Here is a 17,817-nt window from a genome sequence, read left to right on the forward strand (position 1 = left end):
TCTAGTCTGATGGTATGGAAGAAGTGATGACTTTAATACAAAGTAACAAAGAATCAAAGGAACGGTATGTAACAAACATGCACGCAACACATTTAAGAGCACATCTTTAACATTTTAATACCTCTGTCCCAGAGTAGGTGCTTGAACCTACAGATTCTCTCATCGTGCAGTGTGCATATCAAAATATTACTCTTCGTTGCCACAGGTTAACTTCTTTTAGTTCCGCCAACAGCGTGACAAGCTCCCAAGCTGTCAAAGACATTTTGAAACGCTACGCGGGCTTGTGATGTTTAGGGAAACGAAAAATGTTCAGGTTCTGGGAAAACTAAAGCCAACAAATGTTTCACTGTTACTTCTGAAGTTGCCGACAGCAATTAACTTGAGTTGAAAAAAAAATAATTGTTGCATGCTGCGGCGCCATATTGCCTTTTACGTCATACAGCAGAGGCCAGGAGGTCTAGATTAAGCTCCTCTAGCAGGTTTAAAACCTGTTTATTTCATTAATGTTTGAGGAAGGCAGACTACATCATGCGTCAAGAGTAGTTGTGCAACGAATGATGGATCAAATTGTTTTTCAGATTAGCATAAAAAAAGATAATTAGAACTTGTTCAGATTTAGAATTTATTAGAATATATTAAAATTTGTTTTATAAAAAGTTTATGCTTATAAAAAAAAGTCAACTCCTGATGTCTAATATGGCCATTTATGATTGAAGAATGTAACTTAATGCAATGTGAGTCAGGATAAATTCGTATTTTATACGTGTTTTCTAAAATAAATGAAAAATAAGATTTCATTATCAAAAAGAACTCAAAGTGCAATTTAAGGCACGTTCCCTTTCTTTAAACATGGAGAGTGTATTATAAAGTAGTCTAGGGCCACAATATTGAAAAAGTTACAAATAAATTAATGAATCAATAATAAATAAATAAATAAAAAAAAAATAGTAATCAAGGAACAGCTGTTAACTTCAACTACCAGCCGGGCACTTGGTGCTATTGCTAACAGACAGTTGCTACTCACTAACACCGGAGACTTGTGTCGTGTCATACTATAACGGTGTAATTAGCTAGCGGTTTGTTAGCACCCTGAATTGGCGACTGAATATGATTTTGAGATGGCCTTGTGTTGATGTTGGCGGCAACTATCTAATGTCAATTAAAATTGCAATACGGTAAGCCGAAAGAGCAAAAACGGAAGTCAAGATTGCCGTTTTGCAACCACGCGGGCCAACTTCAAAGTAAAAGTTTCTTAAGGATATTGTATAGGCATCAGTTAATCAATGTATTATTTCGTAAGCTTTAGTTTGAAGTGCCCTGCAATTGGCTGGCAACCAGTTCAAGGTGTCCCCCGCCTACTGCCCAAAGATAGCTGGGATAGGCTCCAGCACCCCCCGCGACCCTAGTGAGGAGAAGCGGTACAGATGATGGATGGATAGTTTGAAGTTAGCCTTTGCGAGGGCGGCATGTTAGTTGAGTATGTTTGCAGCTTCATTGACATGCCGGTCTGAATGACGGTGTCGGACAAGAGACTGGGGGAAAAGTCCATTAATTTTAAACAAGAGACTGGGGAAAAAATCATTAATTTGCAGACTCATTGCCAAAATGCTCCCATACATGCGACCTAGGTGACCATTGAGGTTTTTTAACTTCCTCTGCTGCTATTATAGTGAATGAGGACTAGTCGTGTTGAACGAGCATATTTTTTTCATCAACCGTTGCGCGAATTGTACCCGGTGTAACCGTGATGCTTGACACCGTACGGATCAAAGATGATCCAGATGGATGTAATGCAGAGATGCCAGTCACATTTCCAAATAAAATATTTTTCATACTCAAATACTAAATAAACCGGAAGTACGGCTAGTTTATTTTTTTCTTTCACGGCCTGTGACCAAGTGGTTGGGGACCACTGTTCTATGTTACACTCGTAAATTCCGCAACGATTAAAGTGTACATATTGATTAGCTAAAGGTGTGTGCATGTACGTGGGTGGGTGTGATGGGTACTTCTGCCCCACTGTCAGTGGCCTCCTCCACTGTATGTAAACACAACCTTGCAGCTGTTAACGCCTTAGCACTCAGACCCCCCCCCCCCCTCTCTCTCACGGTCAAATGTCAAATGATGGTGTGCACTGATATAGCGCTTTATCTACACGTACTCTTGACTCAGTGTGGCATGTACATATGCACTGGCCATTGTGTTCATACCTGACTACTTTGGCACTGTAAAGTTTGGACTGAAAGTAGTGACTTTTTCTTCCAGCTTTTAACGCGTCTTAAAAACCAAAGCAAATTATTTGCAGACTCCCCCCATCCCTGCAGGGTCACATTCGTATTGATTCTTAGCTCCTCTTGTATTTCTATTCAGATGATGTTGTGGCACCAGCAGCATTTTCACTTCTGTATTACGCATGTGCTTTTTCCATTTGTTTATTCCCTACGTCAATGGTTATCTGTTTATTTATTTTATTTTTTATTCAGCCCTCGATCATGGAGGGTTTGACTCACAGCTGACAGTTCTCCAGATGAAAGGCAAATTGCTCTGGCTTCTTTGAGCTGTTTACTTGTCAGAAATGTTCCTTCGGACTACTTTCAGAACAACATCACTGAGATTATTATTATTAGCCTATCATATAGTAAATCTCCTAGCAAAAGCCTTAGAAGGGAATTAGCACTAGTCTTATTATTATGGTCATTTTAAACCATGAAACATCTGTTACTTTTAGGTCTGGGTATCAATTCAGATTTCCATAGTTGATTTGATTCACAAGAGCCCTATTCGAGCCCTATTCGATTCATGATTCACTTTGATTTTTTTTTTCAAGTTAGTTGAGGATTTCATGCTGTACCAAGCTTCCTTTCATGTGGAAGACGTTTTCAGGCGAACCAATGCTGCAAAATAGAAACTTCTTGCTCTAACTTGGTGCATCATTAAAAATATGAGTATTTACATTAAGAATTGAACCCAATGCATTTAGATTCATGATGTATGTTGTTGAACTGGACCTGATCAAAACAGTATAAATAAATTCCAACCACAGGAGAAAAAAAAAGTCTCAAAAACACACTGTAAACTCATTACATCAAAGAATCTGTAGCGCCCTAGTGGGACCCTAAACACAAAGCTAAAGACACAAACTCATCTCGGTTGGATGGATATCCATAATTATCAATATGACTCAATGTGGCAAACAAACAAAATATATGAAAAGGAAACTCAAATAAGGCTCTTCTATCAACAGCTAAAAGTTAAAACAAAAAATAATGTACAAATGTGTTTGTGTATACTGTTCCAATTGTTCTGCTAGTACTAGAGTATTCTTTTGTGTTCTTATGTGTCAAAGCGAAGAATACGTTTGAAGTTTGACATCCTCATGGCCGATGCCGCTGCTGGCCCACACCACAGTCCTGTCCTGTCCTGAGTTTTGGCTCTATGGTACGATGTCCTATGGTACATATGTTCGACAGTTTTCTGTTGTTAGAGGCTGTCTCCTGACATTGCCTTATTCGTTTCAGTTTTGTGCATTTCTTGCTTATTTGTCTCGTAACATGGACGATGGGAGTTTTTGGCTTATGAACGGTACACAATGAACTTGTTTATACTGCAGTCTTCAGGCTTACCTTACCATCTGCACATTCTCAACTTAAAAAATTCAGACCATGTGTAATTTTTTTTGTAAATTCTGTGGCCTTAATGAAAAGTTTTCAAGCGCCCCCTTTCAGATGACACTTGAGCATTACCACGTTTCAACACTCGAGGGCAGCACCTTGTTGCCTGCGGAGATAACGTACGTATAAGTAACGTACGTGTAAGTATAGCCACTTTTTCCACCGATACCAACATCTGGCCTAAAATCTGCCACCATGATTTTGCATTTGAGCCCCATGGTTACACACCCAGGTGGAGACTACATGTGCCTACCTGTCATTTCAGATGATCCCTTTCATATACTTTTATGATTCATTTATCAACCGTTAAGCCCTCAGTGAATGCCCTGTTTGACAATATGATAGTTAACTCTGTTATGGTTGGTCTCCCTACAAGTTGCCTGTTTTTTCCTGCTATGTGTCTCATGCATGGATGCATTTTCTGTCAACTGCCACCCCATCACACGCACAAGCATGAAAGTGATTCTATCTGGCGGAAGAGGATTTTGTGGTGTTTGCACATGGTTCGACAGATCCTCACAGACCCAGAGCCTGCTGCGGTACTCAACCGTGCCATGCTCCTGGGCCACATGCAATGTACTCATCAGGCCTAAAATAACTTGTCTTTGTTACCTACTATAGTTGGATAATCTTGTGAGAATCCATATCAATGTCATAGTCAGTGTTTTGTTAAAGGTGCTTGATTCTAGTGATAGAAAAGAAATGGTGCATAAAAGATACCGTAATGCCCTTAGATGTGGGAAAGAAAAGCCACAGTCACCAATGCACTTACAGTTCTTTATCGGGTGCTTTTAAGGCAACGACTCAGGGCCAGATGCTCAGACGCAAGCTAACTGGCCAACCCTGCTCAAACACCTGACATAGTTCACTAGGCCACACCCTTATGGCCTCAACATCAACAGTGGCTCGGGCCTCTACATGACTGTATTGGGCCATTATAAGTTTACAGAGTACATCATTGCTCAGTGGGAAAGTGGCCGTCTCACAACGCAGACGTTGGGGGATCGATCCCCAGCCATTGGGACCATGAGCAAGATACCGAACCCGCTGTTGCTTCTGATGCTGCGTTATGAGTTAGTAAATATGGAAACAGTATTAAGTGCTTTGAGTACCTAAAGTAGAAAAGTGCAATGCTAGTGCAAGCCCATTTACCATTTTAAAGACGTTGGCCTGACCAGGTCAGTACAAATTTCATGAATACAATGAAATAACGCGTTCTTGCTTTTTTTTTTTTAACATTTTATATTTGCTATTTAGTTTCATCTACTTAAATTTCAGCTGTCATTCATCTTTTTAATGCTCTGCGCACATTTCTGTGTACGTTGGATGAAATCGGTCCATAATGAATGGCTTGAACTGGATAAAAAGTCCAGATTATGTAAAATTTTCAGTTAGATTTTATACTGCAAAAAATATATTTTATTCTTTTTTTTTTTACTTTTATGCAGAATCTTTGGAGTGTTCATTTTTTTTTTTTTTTAAGTCTACAATCATATCCAGTCATTCATCTCACGTTTGGCTTCACTTACGTGTCATGGATAAAACGCGTCTTCTTCCCCAGTTGGTCTCTAAACTTAAAAAAAACAAAACAATCAGTAATAAAAATCACTCACTAATTATTTTTGCTTTGAATAATTATGTGTGTCCAATTAACTTGTGTTTCACCTCCCTGCTCCTTCCTGTCTTTGACCCATCCCTTCTGGCTCATCCCCTACTTCTCCTTCCACTTACCTCCTTAAGCCCTTTCTCTCCTCTCCTGCACTCTCTCTCTGTTTCTCTCTCTCTCTCTCTCTCTCTCTCTTCTCTCTCTCTCTCTCTCTTTCTTTTTTTCTCCCTATCTCCCTCTCTCACCCCCCCCCCCCCCCAACAGATGCTCCCAGCCGTGCAGATTGACAGGAGAGATGGGATGTGTCAACTAGGTATTTCACCAATCCCAATATTTTCACACAGCAAGCCCGGAGACCGTTTTGGTGTGGGGGAGGCTCGTAATTAATTATGGGGCTGTGGTCGGTGTGTTTTTTTTTTTTAAAGAGAGAGCCCTTCAACAGTAATCATGTTGTAGTACCGTGTTTTTCGGATTAAACAAAGATGCGTCTAATTTAGGAATTTTTACAGGTTATTGAGCTTCAAATTCCTCGTTTTTGCGCATGCACAAGAACAAAGTGCTGTCCCATTTCTCAGAGGGGTTGCTCTCACATCTGTGAGCAGCAACATCTTATTTACGGTTTCCTTGTTCCTTTCACCTACCCATTTTGGAAAACAAATCCACTTGTGTGTCGTCATAATTTTTGGTGTGCAGTGAAAATTATGACAGCCGAAACTGTTAGCAAAGTAAAATTAACTTAAGTCTACACAAAATACTATATATCTGAAAACAGAAAATTCCAATCTATCAAATTGCCATGTGGCTAATACTTAAAGTTTTGCGCGATACCAGCGAATTCTAATTGCACGGTTGTTAAAAGCTGCCTGAGGAATATATTGATACCCTTGTTTTTCTAGCAAAGAACTTAGAAATGGCCAAAGAACTATCAAAACATTAGTTCAATATTATTTTTGTGTTCAATAGTGTTTAATGATGTTTGTGTGTAAGTGTATTAACAATGTTTAAAATAGAATTTTCTTATTCTGCCTATCCTAATATTTTGAATTAATTAAAAAAAAAGGAAGATTTGGAATTTCTTCTGCCAGTTTTTCTGATTTTACTGATTTTACATTTTTATCATGGTACCGATATCAAAGTACTTTGTGGCACGTTGAGTATGGAATAGTCCTTTGCGATGTATTTACTAAATGTTCTTTTTTCAATTAGTGTGTGTGGATTATCTTCAGGTGTGATAAATAGTCTGAAAATTCTGTTGCATTGATTTAATAATTAAAATAATGCTATATTACAATCAACCCAACATTTTCAACATTTTTTCCCATTGACATGAATGAACGTGCAATTTAACACAATTTATTAAAAAATAATCTACTTATTGCTCGTAAAATTTAAAGAGGAGAAAAAGGGGAGGATGACTACAGCTCCCCCCATTGAAAACAAATGACTTCTTACATAATTACAGCATTTCTTTCTCAAAGGTTTTGGGAATGTATTTCTTTTCTAATTCATTGGTTCATTTTATTTTTCCCATGGAAACTTTTTTGTTTCTGTTCCCAAAAATGTGAAAAGTGGGACGTCAAGATTAATTTGTTACACAATTCTTTTATTTATATATATATATGTATGTGTATATATGTATGTGTGTGTATATATATATATTACTATATTATATATACTGTTTTTAATGTGTCAAAGAAGCACGACTTGGATGCATTCGTTAGTGTGTAAATATTAATTTTCTACAAAAATTGCATGCATAACCTGAATTTTATGTAACTAAAGATTCCACTGTATATTTTTTAATTCATGACTTAAAGATAAACTGAAAAAATAGGGATCCTTTTTATCTTTTTTTTTTTTTTTTAATCCGACTTTCCCCAATTATGGTCACAGATGAGCTGGTGCCTATCCCCGCCGACCTCGAACTGATCACCAGCCAAACGTAGAAGCTTGAAAAATATCCCTATGAATAACAACCATTTATAAATTTACTGTGATCCCTTTGTGGAATTTAAAGTCTTAAGTTTTTCATCATAGCTCAGTAGTTTCTGATTCCAATGAAAGTAAATTCCATTCACAGTGCTGATTCTCGGGCTAGCATCTCAGTGCCTCTAAAGAGTGTGCACCGCTTTTAGTGTCTGGTTTTCGGGACCCTATTTTTCTGCTCCTCTCACCCTGTTTCCTTTGTAGTTAAGAGGTGTAAATTGAATATGTGTTATGTTTTTATCAACTTGCGTAGGCCTCTTTAAACTTGCATTTAATATCTTTGGGTTTGGATTGCAACATTAGAATTTATGTGTGCAAAACTGCCTATTGTATTACGGTCTGGCTTGTCTAATACAAATTCGTTTATCAGATCAAAGCATCCTCTGTGTATTTTTCCCGAAAATCTCTTCATCCAAAATGCTGGGATTACAAGATTAAAAGCAAGCATTTTTTACACAGTTATGCAAGGGTGACTGCATCCAATACTCTAATTCTGGCAACATTCATGATCCCGCACTGGATCCAGTTATCAATGAATCCGGTGAGCGTGTCAGGCTCAGAGTGGAAGCCTTCACCAGTGTGGGCCAAAGGACAATTTACTGTACAGACTGACAGAGTTCAAGGCCTCCTGTTACCCAAACAAAAGTTGCCTTGACATCTGAACCATTACAAACAGAGCGTCCGTTATCGTTTGCCTTCTTCATCTGTGCCACTAATATTGTCGCTGTCTTCCCAAACTTTCAATATACTCTGCATCCTTTCTCTCCCTTCCCTCCTGGTACCTGCCAACGGAATCCCTCTGACAACATATTTTCTGCCATAGCTGTTCATGCATAATTTAGAATCCAAACAGATGTTTTGAATTGGCTGCTGTTCTCTGCTCATCTGTTTTTAATATATGAAAAGTAATAGTTGTGGACTGAAACAACAATTCAAAAGCAGATCTCAAATAAGTGCAGCCTGGCAGCTTTTCCGATTATCTCAGATATGAATTTGAATTCATTTCACGCTGAAATCAATCTCGCCGCCCATCTCTCTTTTGTTTTCCAAGCAGATAAATCATCTGTGGGTGATGTCATCAGACTGAAGGACTCATCTGCAGCGTTGACACCGGGGAGAGACAAAGGTGACGAAGCGGACGAGTGGGTCGACCACGGCAGTACAGGCATGGGCGTGGGCAAGAACACAACCTCCAAGCCCGTTGACAGTGGGAGCGAGGGAAGCAAATACGATGATGAGAGCAAACATGGAGCGGACTTTTACCCTCTTCCGGTACATGCATGCAATTTTATTGGCAAACATACAGTAAAAGCAAAGTAACTACATACTTGAGGCTGCGCATAAACGACGTGGCAGAGAATCACAATATTTAGCTGTATGACTACATTTACTTGGTTCACTTTGCATGTTATATGGCTCAAATTGGGAAAATTCAAAATACCTTCATGAAAACAAAGTCGCATTAAACACAATACTACTTAAAGAGAAAGTCATGTCAAACCTTTTATTTACAAAAATATGTTCTATGGGGCCGACTAGTTTAAACACTGTATCCAAGTGGCACGACAAGGCTAAATGGTCAGCTCCAGAGATGGATAAAAATGGGTGGCTTTTTCTGCTGAATTCACATTCCACAAACGCAATATTAATCACAATACCATGTTTAGACTAGCAGGTGCACACAGAAAATATTGTGACGATAATGGACTTGACTACCCTTTTAAGGTCAAAATCTTCAAAAGGTTTGGGTTGGAAGAGGTAGTATGCATTCTGTTAAATCAATATCTACATTTGAATATACACTTGTGGTAAAAACTTTTAGTACCCTCTGCAGACTGGTAATAAAAGAAAAACCCACATTGGACGCTCTGCTATATTCTGGGGATTATTTGCTACATCTGGCACAAGGTGTCTTGACTCTGTGCAGGGTACAGTAAAATCTCAAGATTATTAAGGTATTTTGGAAAGAATTGTGCTGGTAGGTCATGGGTCTTCCAGCAGGATAATGACCCTTAACACACAAGCTAAAAACAAAACGCCCAAGAATGGCTAAGAGCAAAACATTGGACAATTCTGAAGTGGCCCTGATCTGATATACAGTAAGTATTCTCTAGTACGGAATCACATTTGCATTTTCCATTCTTTCCGTATAACAGACTTTATGTGGGAAACGACCACGGTAAATGCCCTGTATGAACGTGCAAGTATATTAACAAAATATAGCTTTTTTGTCAGCTTTTCTTGCACTCACTCTCTAATTTTACCTCACCTCCCTCACCACACAACACAGCCGCGGGACGTTTCGAAGTCCTCTATGCCCGTAGATAGCGCTATTGAGCTAACCTTCACTCGAATTAGCGGTCCAGTTAGCGGGAGGTTTTTAGCACGAGAATAGTAAAACCATTCCAGGACATTCATTTACGCCGCTCTACTTCGTCAGTCAAGCCTCTGAGCAGGTAAACTGCCGGAATCGCAATGAGCCAGAGACCATTCCTTGTTTTGATTTGTTTTTACTTTGTATCCCGCTTGGCTTAATCGGCCGCATTTCACTCTCTCTTCCACGGTCATTACCATTCTTCTTCGTTTGGATGCCATGATCTACAGACGGAAATGTAAATGAATGAATTTTAAATCGTTCGCAATTTCAGTAAAACTCATGCCAAAGAAGTCATTTACATGTCGCCGTTTTGGATCAGATCATTGCGGAGCGGTCAAAGTTTTTCCCTTGTATGGACTGGGAACTGCTTGAGTTTGGGCTTCTCCGGGCTTCGCTATGGCTTCCGAGTTCAGAATATCGGAATTTCCGTTGTGAGGAATCGACCGTTAATGTAATATAGTAGAAAATTTAATGCATGTGTTTTTTTTTCAGATGAGGGAATTTCCGTTTGACTGAGGTCCGTAGGTGGGAATACTTAATGTAATCGCAAATACTGTTGAACATCCGCGGAGCTCAAACACACTGATCCCTTACAAGCACGAAAAGCGGGCCAAAATCGCTGTTGATAGGTGCCAATCTTATTAAAAATGACAGAAATGGTTTGATTGCAGTAATTGCCTCAAAATGTGGTGCAACAAATATCAAGTTAAGGCCATTGTCTTTTTTGTGCAACCTGTTTCATAAAAAATATAATGTATTAATTCAAAGGCAATACAACAGAGGCATCCCAACAGTTTAGTACATGTTCAATAACAGAAAGGTTCACTTATTTAAGTGGCTCGATGCCAAAAGTAAAACTTGTATAGAATACCTATTACACATTTATTTATAAAATACTTTTCAGAATGCCAATGTTAGCCAGATTTATTTATTTGAAATCATCGATTATTTCTAATTGCCTAATATTCTTCAGATGGGGAGTTTGGGATTTTTGTTAGCTATGAGATGTCATCATGAAAATTATAAAAAAACTAACATTATATAGAATTTGACTCTGTGTGTTGAATCTATTTGTATTTGACATTTTGGTTTTGTGTTAAATTTATATTCATGTACAGCACTTAGAGTTGTGGTTGTTTTGTGAAGGCCTCCTATAAAATACAGTTGACTGCAGTACAAAAATAGATAGGTTTTCCACAATATTGTAATTTATTAACATGCCGACCCACCTCTGTTGATCACAACACCATTGGTGGAAGTAGATTCTCAACTTTTGTGGTATGGATTTAGGTGATACCTTAACGTTTTGCCTCGAATGCTCGCAAATCTGTGAAAGCGTCCATTTTTATCTCTACTTCGAGCAGGCTTCACATTTCCATTCGAAACGGGCGTACGTTCACATGTCTACGCACAGTCTGACTCTGTGTTTCTATGTTCTTCCAACAAATATTTTCCGACCTTCCTCCAGTCCTAGCTCAGTATTTCAATATTGCTCCCTGATAACATAAGTGGCCGTGAATCCTGCTGATTTGTTTTCACCGCAAGGCCTCTCAAATGACGTGCTGCTGGCAACCACACAAACAATAAATGCAAAGGGGAAGGAAATGAGACAGAATCGGGGTTTCCTCCTTCGTTGTTTGCCTCCCCGCGTGACACCGAAGCTTCCAGGTGTTACTTCCTTACATGTGATAAAACTTTGTGCGTTTTTTCCCTACTCTGCATACAATCCAAATGCTTCTTTAGAAAACCTACACTACTTCTGCATGTTAATGCAACATGACACCTGCACCATCCTATACCTACAATGCTGTTTCATCACACTTCCTCAGCTGCCGTTCATGTGGAAATGCCCCCGAGATAGGAAGCTAGGGTGTGATGAAAGGGGTTGATAAAATGTAGGTCAGTGAGAGATCCATATCAGGGGATAAAATGTTACTCAAAATTAGTCAAACAGGCTTTTTATCATCACCACTTTTTGCCATTTAATTGATCCGTAGAAATGAGAATACAGTATAAAACATTAACTTAGGGGAAAGGTTAGTACCATCAACTATAAAAAAAAAAACTCAAATTAATCAACACAATATAGGTAATAGCTAACCGTCTTACGCATGTTTTAAAAGGAGTTGGAGGAAGTACGAACTTATCACTTATCCGATTTATTGGTCATGTGTTCCATTAAATGTACATTTGTATTGTTTATGCAAGTATAATGTGTTTTTAGAAACCGTTTTAACCATTATAAATCTTTGCTGTTAGGTGGTGGTAAATGGAGTAGGCGGAGCCAATGTGGACCAGGATACAGAGAATACTGAGCTGATGGCCATCTACACAAAAGATGTCCAAGGAGCAGAAAAGGTAACAAACAACGGAATAAAACATTACATGTAGCTTGCGACTCATTTTGTCGCTGTTATCAAGATGACTTGTGGTCACATGTTCTCAGTGCTGACTTGTAAGTAATGCAGGCTTGTAATAGTAATGCGCTGTAATAATCATCTGACTGCAGCCTAGCTTCAGCAAGAAACGCTGACCTAAATACACAGTGCTGTGATCAGGCCTTTTCCAAAGATGAGCTAGGCTGTAATGCCAATTTACGATGACAGTATCTTCATAGGCAAAATGAAGTTTAATCCTGATCCGTAACAATTTCTCGATCCAGGGGAACAAACCCATAAGAAGCATCATCTCCAAATAAGCAGATGCGATTAATTTGGTATTATGATGTTTGACAGCCGAATACGCATGTCTCCATGGGATGTCTTATGTGGAATTGAAATTGGTGCAGAACTGGACAAACAGAACTGGGTGTAAACAAGTTCCTTATTCCGAATTTAAGGTGATAATGCGTTAGGTCGTGGAGACAGAATTTGAGTTGGTCTCTTTGTGGTGGCTTTTCACTGATAATGTGCGGGTCTATAACATATCCCCAGTTATGTATCGGTTTTCGCTGTATACCAATACCATTGATTAGTGTTATTACAAAAGTATATTTGGACAAATAAGGTCTCCCCCTAAACAGACAACCCTGACCCTGCTAAAATGCATAGTTGTAGCTGCATCATACTGGTCAAAACGATACCTCTACCTCCCCCCACCATTTACCCATGTTGGTGGACATGTCACTGTGACTGGGTACTTTTCATTTCTGCGGCTGTAAAATCACAAGTTGGGTTGGAGGCTTTCCTTCCTTGTGTCACATTCTTTCTTTGATGTCCTGTGACAATTTATCACTTGAAAGTTTGCTTTCCCATATCTTGTGTGTGTATGTGTCGGTGTCTGTGTGTGTGTTCAGAGCTCAATGTCAGAGACGTTGGGCAGCTCAAACAGCCCTGATCCGAGAAGGATGGACATGATCTATATCATAGAAGATACTCCACCTTGGTACCTCTGTGTGTTTTTAGGCCTACAGGTAAACACTCCACCTATTTTATTTATTTATTTATTATTCAGAACATGCAAATGATATGCACCTTGTATATGAAAAATATAAAGCATATTAGTACAAAATAGATATTTAAAACAATATATAGAAGAAAAACAGCGAGGTAATTTCACTTACATGTCCAAAAATGTGTGGGAAGAAGACACTCTCACCGTTGGCTTTTACCTAAAATGAACTATCTCAGTGTGATGTGAAAAACTGAAATTCTCAATATAATTCAGAAGAAAACTTTTTCAGAGCTAGACTACTACTACCAAATAAACATACTGTAAAAGGAATACGTCTCTGACAGTGTCACTCAATAATGAATATTATTCTATTTTTAATAGCTGACTTTGTTTAATATGGCTGTGATGAAAGTCACAATATTTTTGGTTGCTACCACATTATGTTGGTGGTTACAGTTGCTTTTTATTATTGGCGTACACATACTGAAAATTGAACCTTATCAGAAATTATTTTAATTAAAAAGAAAATAAATGCTCGAGCACAGTCTTCACGTTCGAAAGGTTGAACTTGAATGCAATCACTGCAATGGAGCATTCTTTTTTTCAAGGTTGGTCAACACTGGTGTAGATTAACCTAATAAAGCGACCGCCAAGTGATTAATATTAAAGCTCGGTGGGAAAAATGTTCTGAAAAGTTATGTTGTGTCTAACTAGATGCCCATGTTGTGTTGGCAGCACTATTTGACATGTTTTAGTGGAACTATAGCAGTGCCATTCCTCCTCGCCGAAGCCATGTGCGTCGGCTTTGACCAGTGGGCCACAAGCCAGCTCATAGGGACCATTTTCTTTTGTGTGGGGATCACAACCCTCCTACAGACCACGCTGGGCTGCAGGTACACACACACGCGCGCACACACACACAACATCCTTCCTCATACACTTCAAACCCTGTTTTTCAATTCTTAAGCCCCCAATAGTGATGCTATTGCTATAATTTAAATCTTTGCCCCACCCTATCTTCTTCATACCATTTAAGTGAGTGTTTGAGTATAGTGCCTTAGTAAATGTTAGTGTGGTAGTTCTAAAAGCCCTATAGGTGGGCACACTAATCCAAACACAAAGATGTATGTAACTCCAGGCAGGTTTTGTGCGATGTTAATGATGCTGAAACCCAGTGTTTTGCTTGTTGAGTAATTAAACTGGAAAAGTAGCTTTTGCCTTGTCTGTTTGTACGCTTACTGGACACATTATTAGGTACACCAGCACAGTTGAATGAGAACCAATTAAGAACACTTACTCCATTGATAACACTGCTCAGTTTTGATAGACAGTCAGCAAAGTATTAGTGTAACTGTGTTTATTATTTAGATGAACATGCAGTAAAAAGGAAACTCCCCATTCTATCCATTTGTATTTGCTAGCCACCATCGGCAAACACGAGTCATACTACTCGTCAGTCAAACATTAATGTGCCGTCAGAGATTATCAATCGTGCCGCTTGAAATCATCCAATTTCATTTAATATGCCAGAAATGTATGACAACTATTTATTTGAATTTATGTATGACATGTACTGTTCTGCTGTCAGTCACTACACATCACTAGCATAAAAAGATGAGCAAAGATAGATTTGTAATTCATAAATAATGCATTATTGGCCAATTAAGTGACCTCAGATAATTTCCTGCAGCTGATGGCCTCTCACTGCACACCAGTGTGCCTTGGCACCCTCGGTGGGAATCATTAGATTAGTGATTAGTATGTCTTGCAGCTCGGAGGTTTGACTCTGTATGTTGTCCCTTTGCTTGCGCCAATTTTCTCCCTGTTGCCTCCCACGTTCCAAAAGCAAGCATGTCACGTCTATTGGAGGCTGTTCATGGGTATGTGAATGCTTGCCTTTACTTGCCATTGCTGGCGGGTGACCAGTAAACGCTGCCTCTCACTAAACGTCAGCTTGCATAAGCTTCAGATCACCTGTGACACCGATGGGGATGAGAGATGCATAGAATATTCTATGAGATTGTACAAGTTCTGATAAGTGTTTGTTTGGGTCCAAGGTTGCCTTTGTTCCAGGCCAGCGCTTTTGCCTTCCTTGCCCCTGCCAGAGCCATTCTGTCACTGGACAAATGGAAGTGTAACAACACAGGTTTGTAATCACGTCCACTTTTACTCTGTCAGTGATATGGCCCCATCAGCTTCTTGTTTTTCTCTCCTTAGCGATACTTGAGACAAACAGCACAGAGATTCTCCACACAGATCACATCTGGCATCCCAGGATACGAGAAGTGAGAACTAAGGGAAAAAAACATGCACACACATGAAACTTTTGTGGGGAAGTGGTTGGATGACAGCCAAAGCAAAATGGGAAATGAAAATGGTATTATGTGAGGATAAAAGACAAGACTCCAAAGTAAACATTATCATAACCTGTTATCAAATGTCTTGAATAACTGCTTACCCAACGGTAGCTGGAGAGCTGCCAACACATAAACACATGACTTTGTGTGGTTTGTTAATGCCCATGGGAATATTCTTCTTACGCATACACAGTTGAGTGACAGTTTTTTTCCGACTCAAAAACTTATATGAAAGTTGAGTCACACCAAGCAAATTGATTAATCAAGCGTTAAGCATCAGGAGCCATCTACAGGCAAAAAAAAATGAAAAGCAAATGATGACAAACAGGAGAGCCCTCAGTGCTCATAGATGTATTTTTAGTTATTGATGGCGGTTGAATAATGACTGCTTTTATTCACATCTATGACAAGTGTGGGATTGTGCTACACACTTAACCCCAAATGACTTACTGCTACATTCTTCAGATCCAAGGGGCGATCATTGTGTCATCTCTTGTGGAGGTCTGTATCGGAGCACTGGGTCTACCTGGGCTCCTGTTGAAGTATATCGGACCTCTGACCATCACCCCCACTGTGGCCCTCATCGGCCTCTCTGGTTTCCAGGCGGCAGGGGAGAGGGCTGGAAAACACTGGGGTATTGCTATGCTGTAAGTTAACACATTTACGTGTATGCTGTGTTTTCTGGCTCTGCATGCATACTTGACATACACAGAGGCAAGACTTGTAAAAAGACAAAAGGTTGGGGAATTCAGCTTGATGGTAAAACTTCAGAATAAGCATAGAATGCACTATAACTTTTCCAGGTGAACTTATTTGACCCTCTCTAAAGTTTTGAATACCGAAATTGTCTGTGTATAATGCGCCTCCGTGAATAACACACAGTCTTGGATTTCAACTTTTGTTGCTTGTATCCGTTTATAATGAACATCACAATCTTGAGATGCATATAATATATGTGAATTGTTTCAAAAGAAACTGCGAAATCCATTGGCAAAAACAGAAATATCGAAAAAAGCTTTATGGCATCGACTCAGTGACCTACTTTTCACTGGGCATTTTAATAAACAGCAACATTTTAATCACATCGGATTTTATCAAGTGCACAAACGAAAGCACAAAGAGTATTGTCAAGTATACAAACACTTAACCCGAAAATCTGCCAACTTAAAAGAACGGATGAGTTTGCTTGCTTGGCTGTTCTCCTGCACTGCGCTTGTGACTATCATCTCTCTGACTCTGGCTAACCGACCGACCGACCCAGGTACTGTTGGTCAATTGTTAGCTGTCGTCTTGGTTTGGATGTTAAAATGTGAACTGACTGCTTTAATACTGTGTCTGGTCTTGAGCCAGCAAATGTATTAATGCATTCATGGATCAAACACCTGTTGTGAAATTTACCCCTCCTAGTTGGAATGTGGACGTGTGCATGCAAAGTTCGCCTGGAAAGGTTGTAGTGCATTTTAGGTTAATCCTGAGATTTCACCCCAAAACACAACATCCCTAACTTTATGTGAGCATCTTCTATTATGCCATGGTGTGATGGCGAAGTACCTCCCTCAGGTTGTGACATCCCCAGTCGCTGTGTTCTGGCTCTTTGTGCCGTAGCTGCAGGGTTGCTGCTCCCGACCGTTGTAATGGGCTTGTTATTGCCACTGACTTGCTCTTTCTTAAGCGGTCTTGCTAATTGATTTGTCTGGGTGGCCTCCGGGGTCCTTTTGCAGATATACAAGGTTAAATGTGTTTAAACTCGTTGAGACGTTATTGAAATGCAATCATCTGTACATAACAATCAGTCACAGCCCAAAGAAGAGGCCTCAAGTGAGTTCTTCCCAGTATTTATACAATTCATGCACAAGTTTTAGGACACTGCACCCTACGAGGGTTTAACTGTTGCACGCTCACGAAATTGAGCATGTATATTAATGTACCGTATAGTGCCCTGTATACATAAGAATAGTGACACATTTGCTTGTGAGGTAGGTTATATTTTCCGTTACCTCTTTTATTGGTTGACTAGATTGTGACAGTTCCCAATGGAGCTTGCTGATATGTCACTGAAGTTGCACAGCAACTATATGTCTCCGGTTGTCTTTGTGTGCTGAAAGGATTATTCCATAGTTGGACTGTATACTATATGAGGATTCTTAACACTCAAGAAGCAACATTCTTGCTTTCAACAAACAGTTATTCTTGTTTGCAGGACTATTTTCTTGGTGCTACTCTTCTCCCAGTATGCCCGAAATGTCCACTTCCCTTTGCCAGTCTACAAAGCAAAGAAAGGCTGGACTTCCTACAGGCTGCAGGTGTTCAAAATGTTCCCAGTAAGTGCACCCTCAAGTCTGTCTCCTTGCTACGTAAAGGTTTGTGACAGATTTTCTTACAGTATTATTGCACAAGAATTTTATTTGTTACTCAAGACTGATTTAC

General features: G+C 39.4%; 1 protein-coding gene across 6 annotated transcripts in view; it reads left to right on the forward strand.

The window, feature by feature from the left end:
- The window catches only part of slc23a2 (solute carrier family 23 member 2), a 41,083-nt gene that overhangs the window by 14,595 nt on the left and 8,671 nt on the right, over window positions 1-17,817 (forward strand). Inside the window, exons 2-10 of one of the 6 annotated variants that reach the window (XM_088294569.1) lie at window positions 5,542-5,590; window positions 8,315-8,535; window positions 11,900-11,998; window positions 12,936-13,052; window positions 13,769-13,926; window positions 15,091-15,179; window positions 15,251-15,318; window positions 15,856-16,037; window positions 17,591-17,711. In XM_088294569.1, coding sequence (XP_088150695.1) covers window positions 5,542-5,590; window positions 8,315-8,535; window positions 11,900-11,998; window positions 12,936-13,052; window positions 13,769-13,926; window positions 15,091-15,179; window positions 15,251-15,318; window positions 15,856-16,037; window positions 17,591-17,711 — 1,104 coding nt within the window. The remainder of the gene's footprint in view (window positions 1-5,541; window positions 5,591-8,314; window positions 8,536-11,899; window positions 11,999-12,935; window positions 13,053-13,768; window positions 13,927-15,090; window positions 15,180-15,250; window positions 15,319-15,855; window positions 16,038-17,590; window positions 17,712-17,817) is intronic. The other 5 variants (XM_088294577.1, XM_088294591.1, XM_088294606.1 and 2 more) reach the window with 5 other exon arrangements.

This window comes from Idiotropiscis lumnitzeri, chromosome 1 (assembly GCF_059441095.1).
Source record: "Idiotropiscis lumnitzeri isolate Australia: NSW breed Sydney's pygmy pipehorse chromosome 1, RoL_Ilum_1.0, whole genome shotgun sequence".
In the NCBI taxonomy this organism is placed as follows: domain Eukaryota; kingdom Metazoa; phylum Chordata; class Actinopteri; order Syngnathiformes; family Syngnathidae; genus Idiotropiscis; species Idiotropiscis lumnitzeri.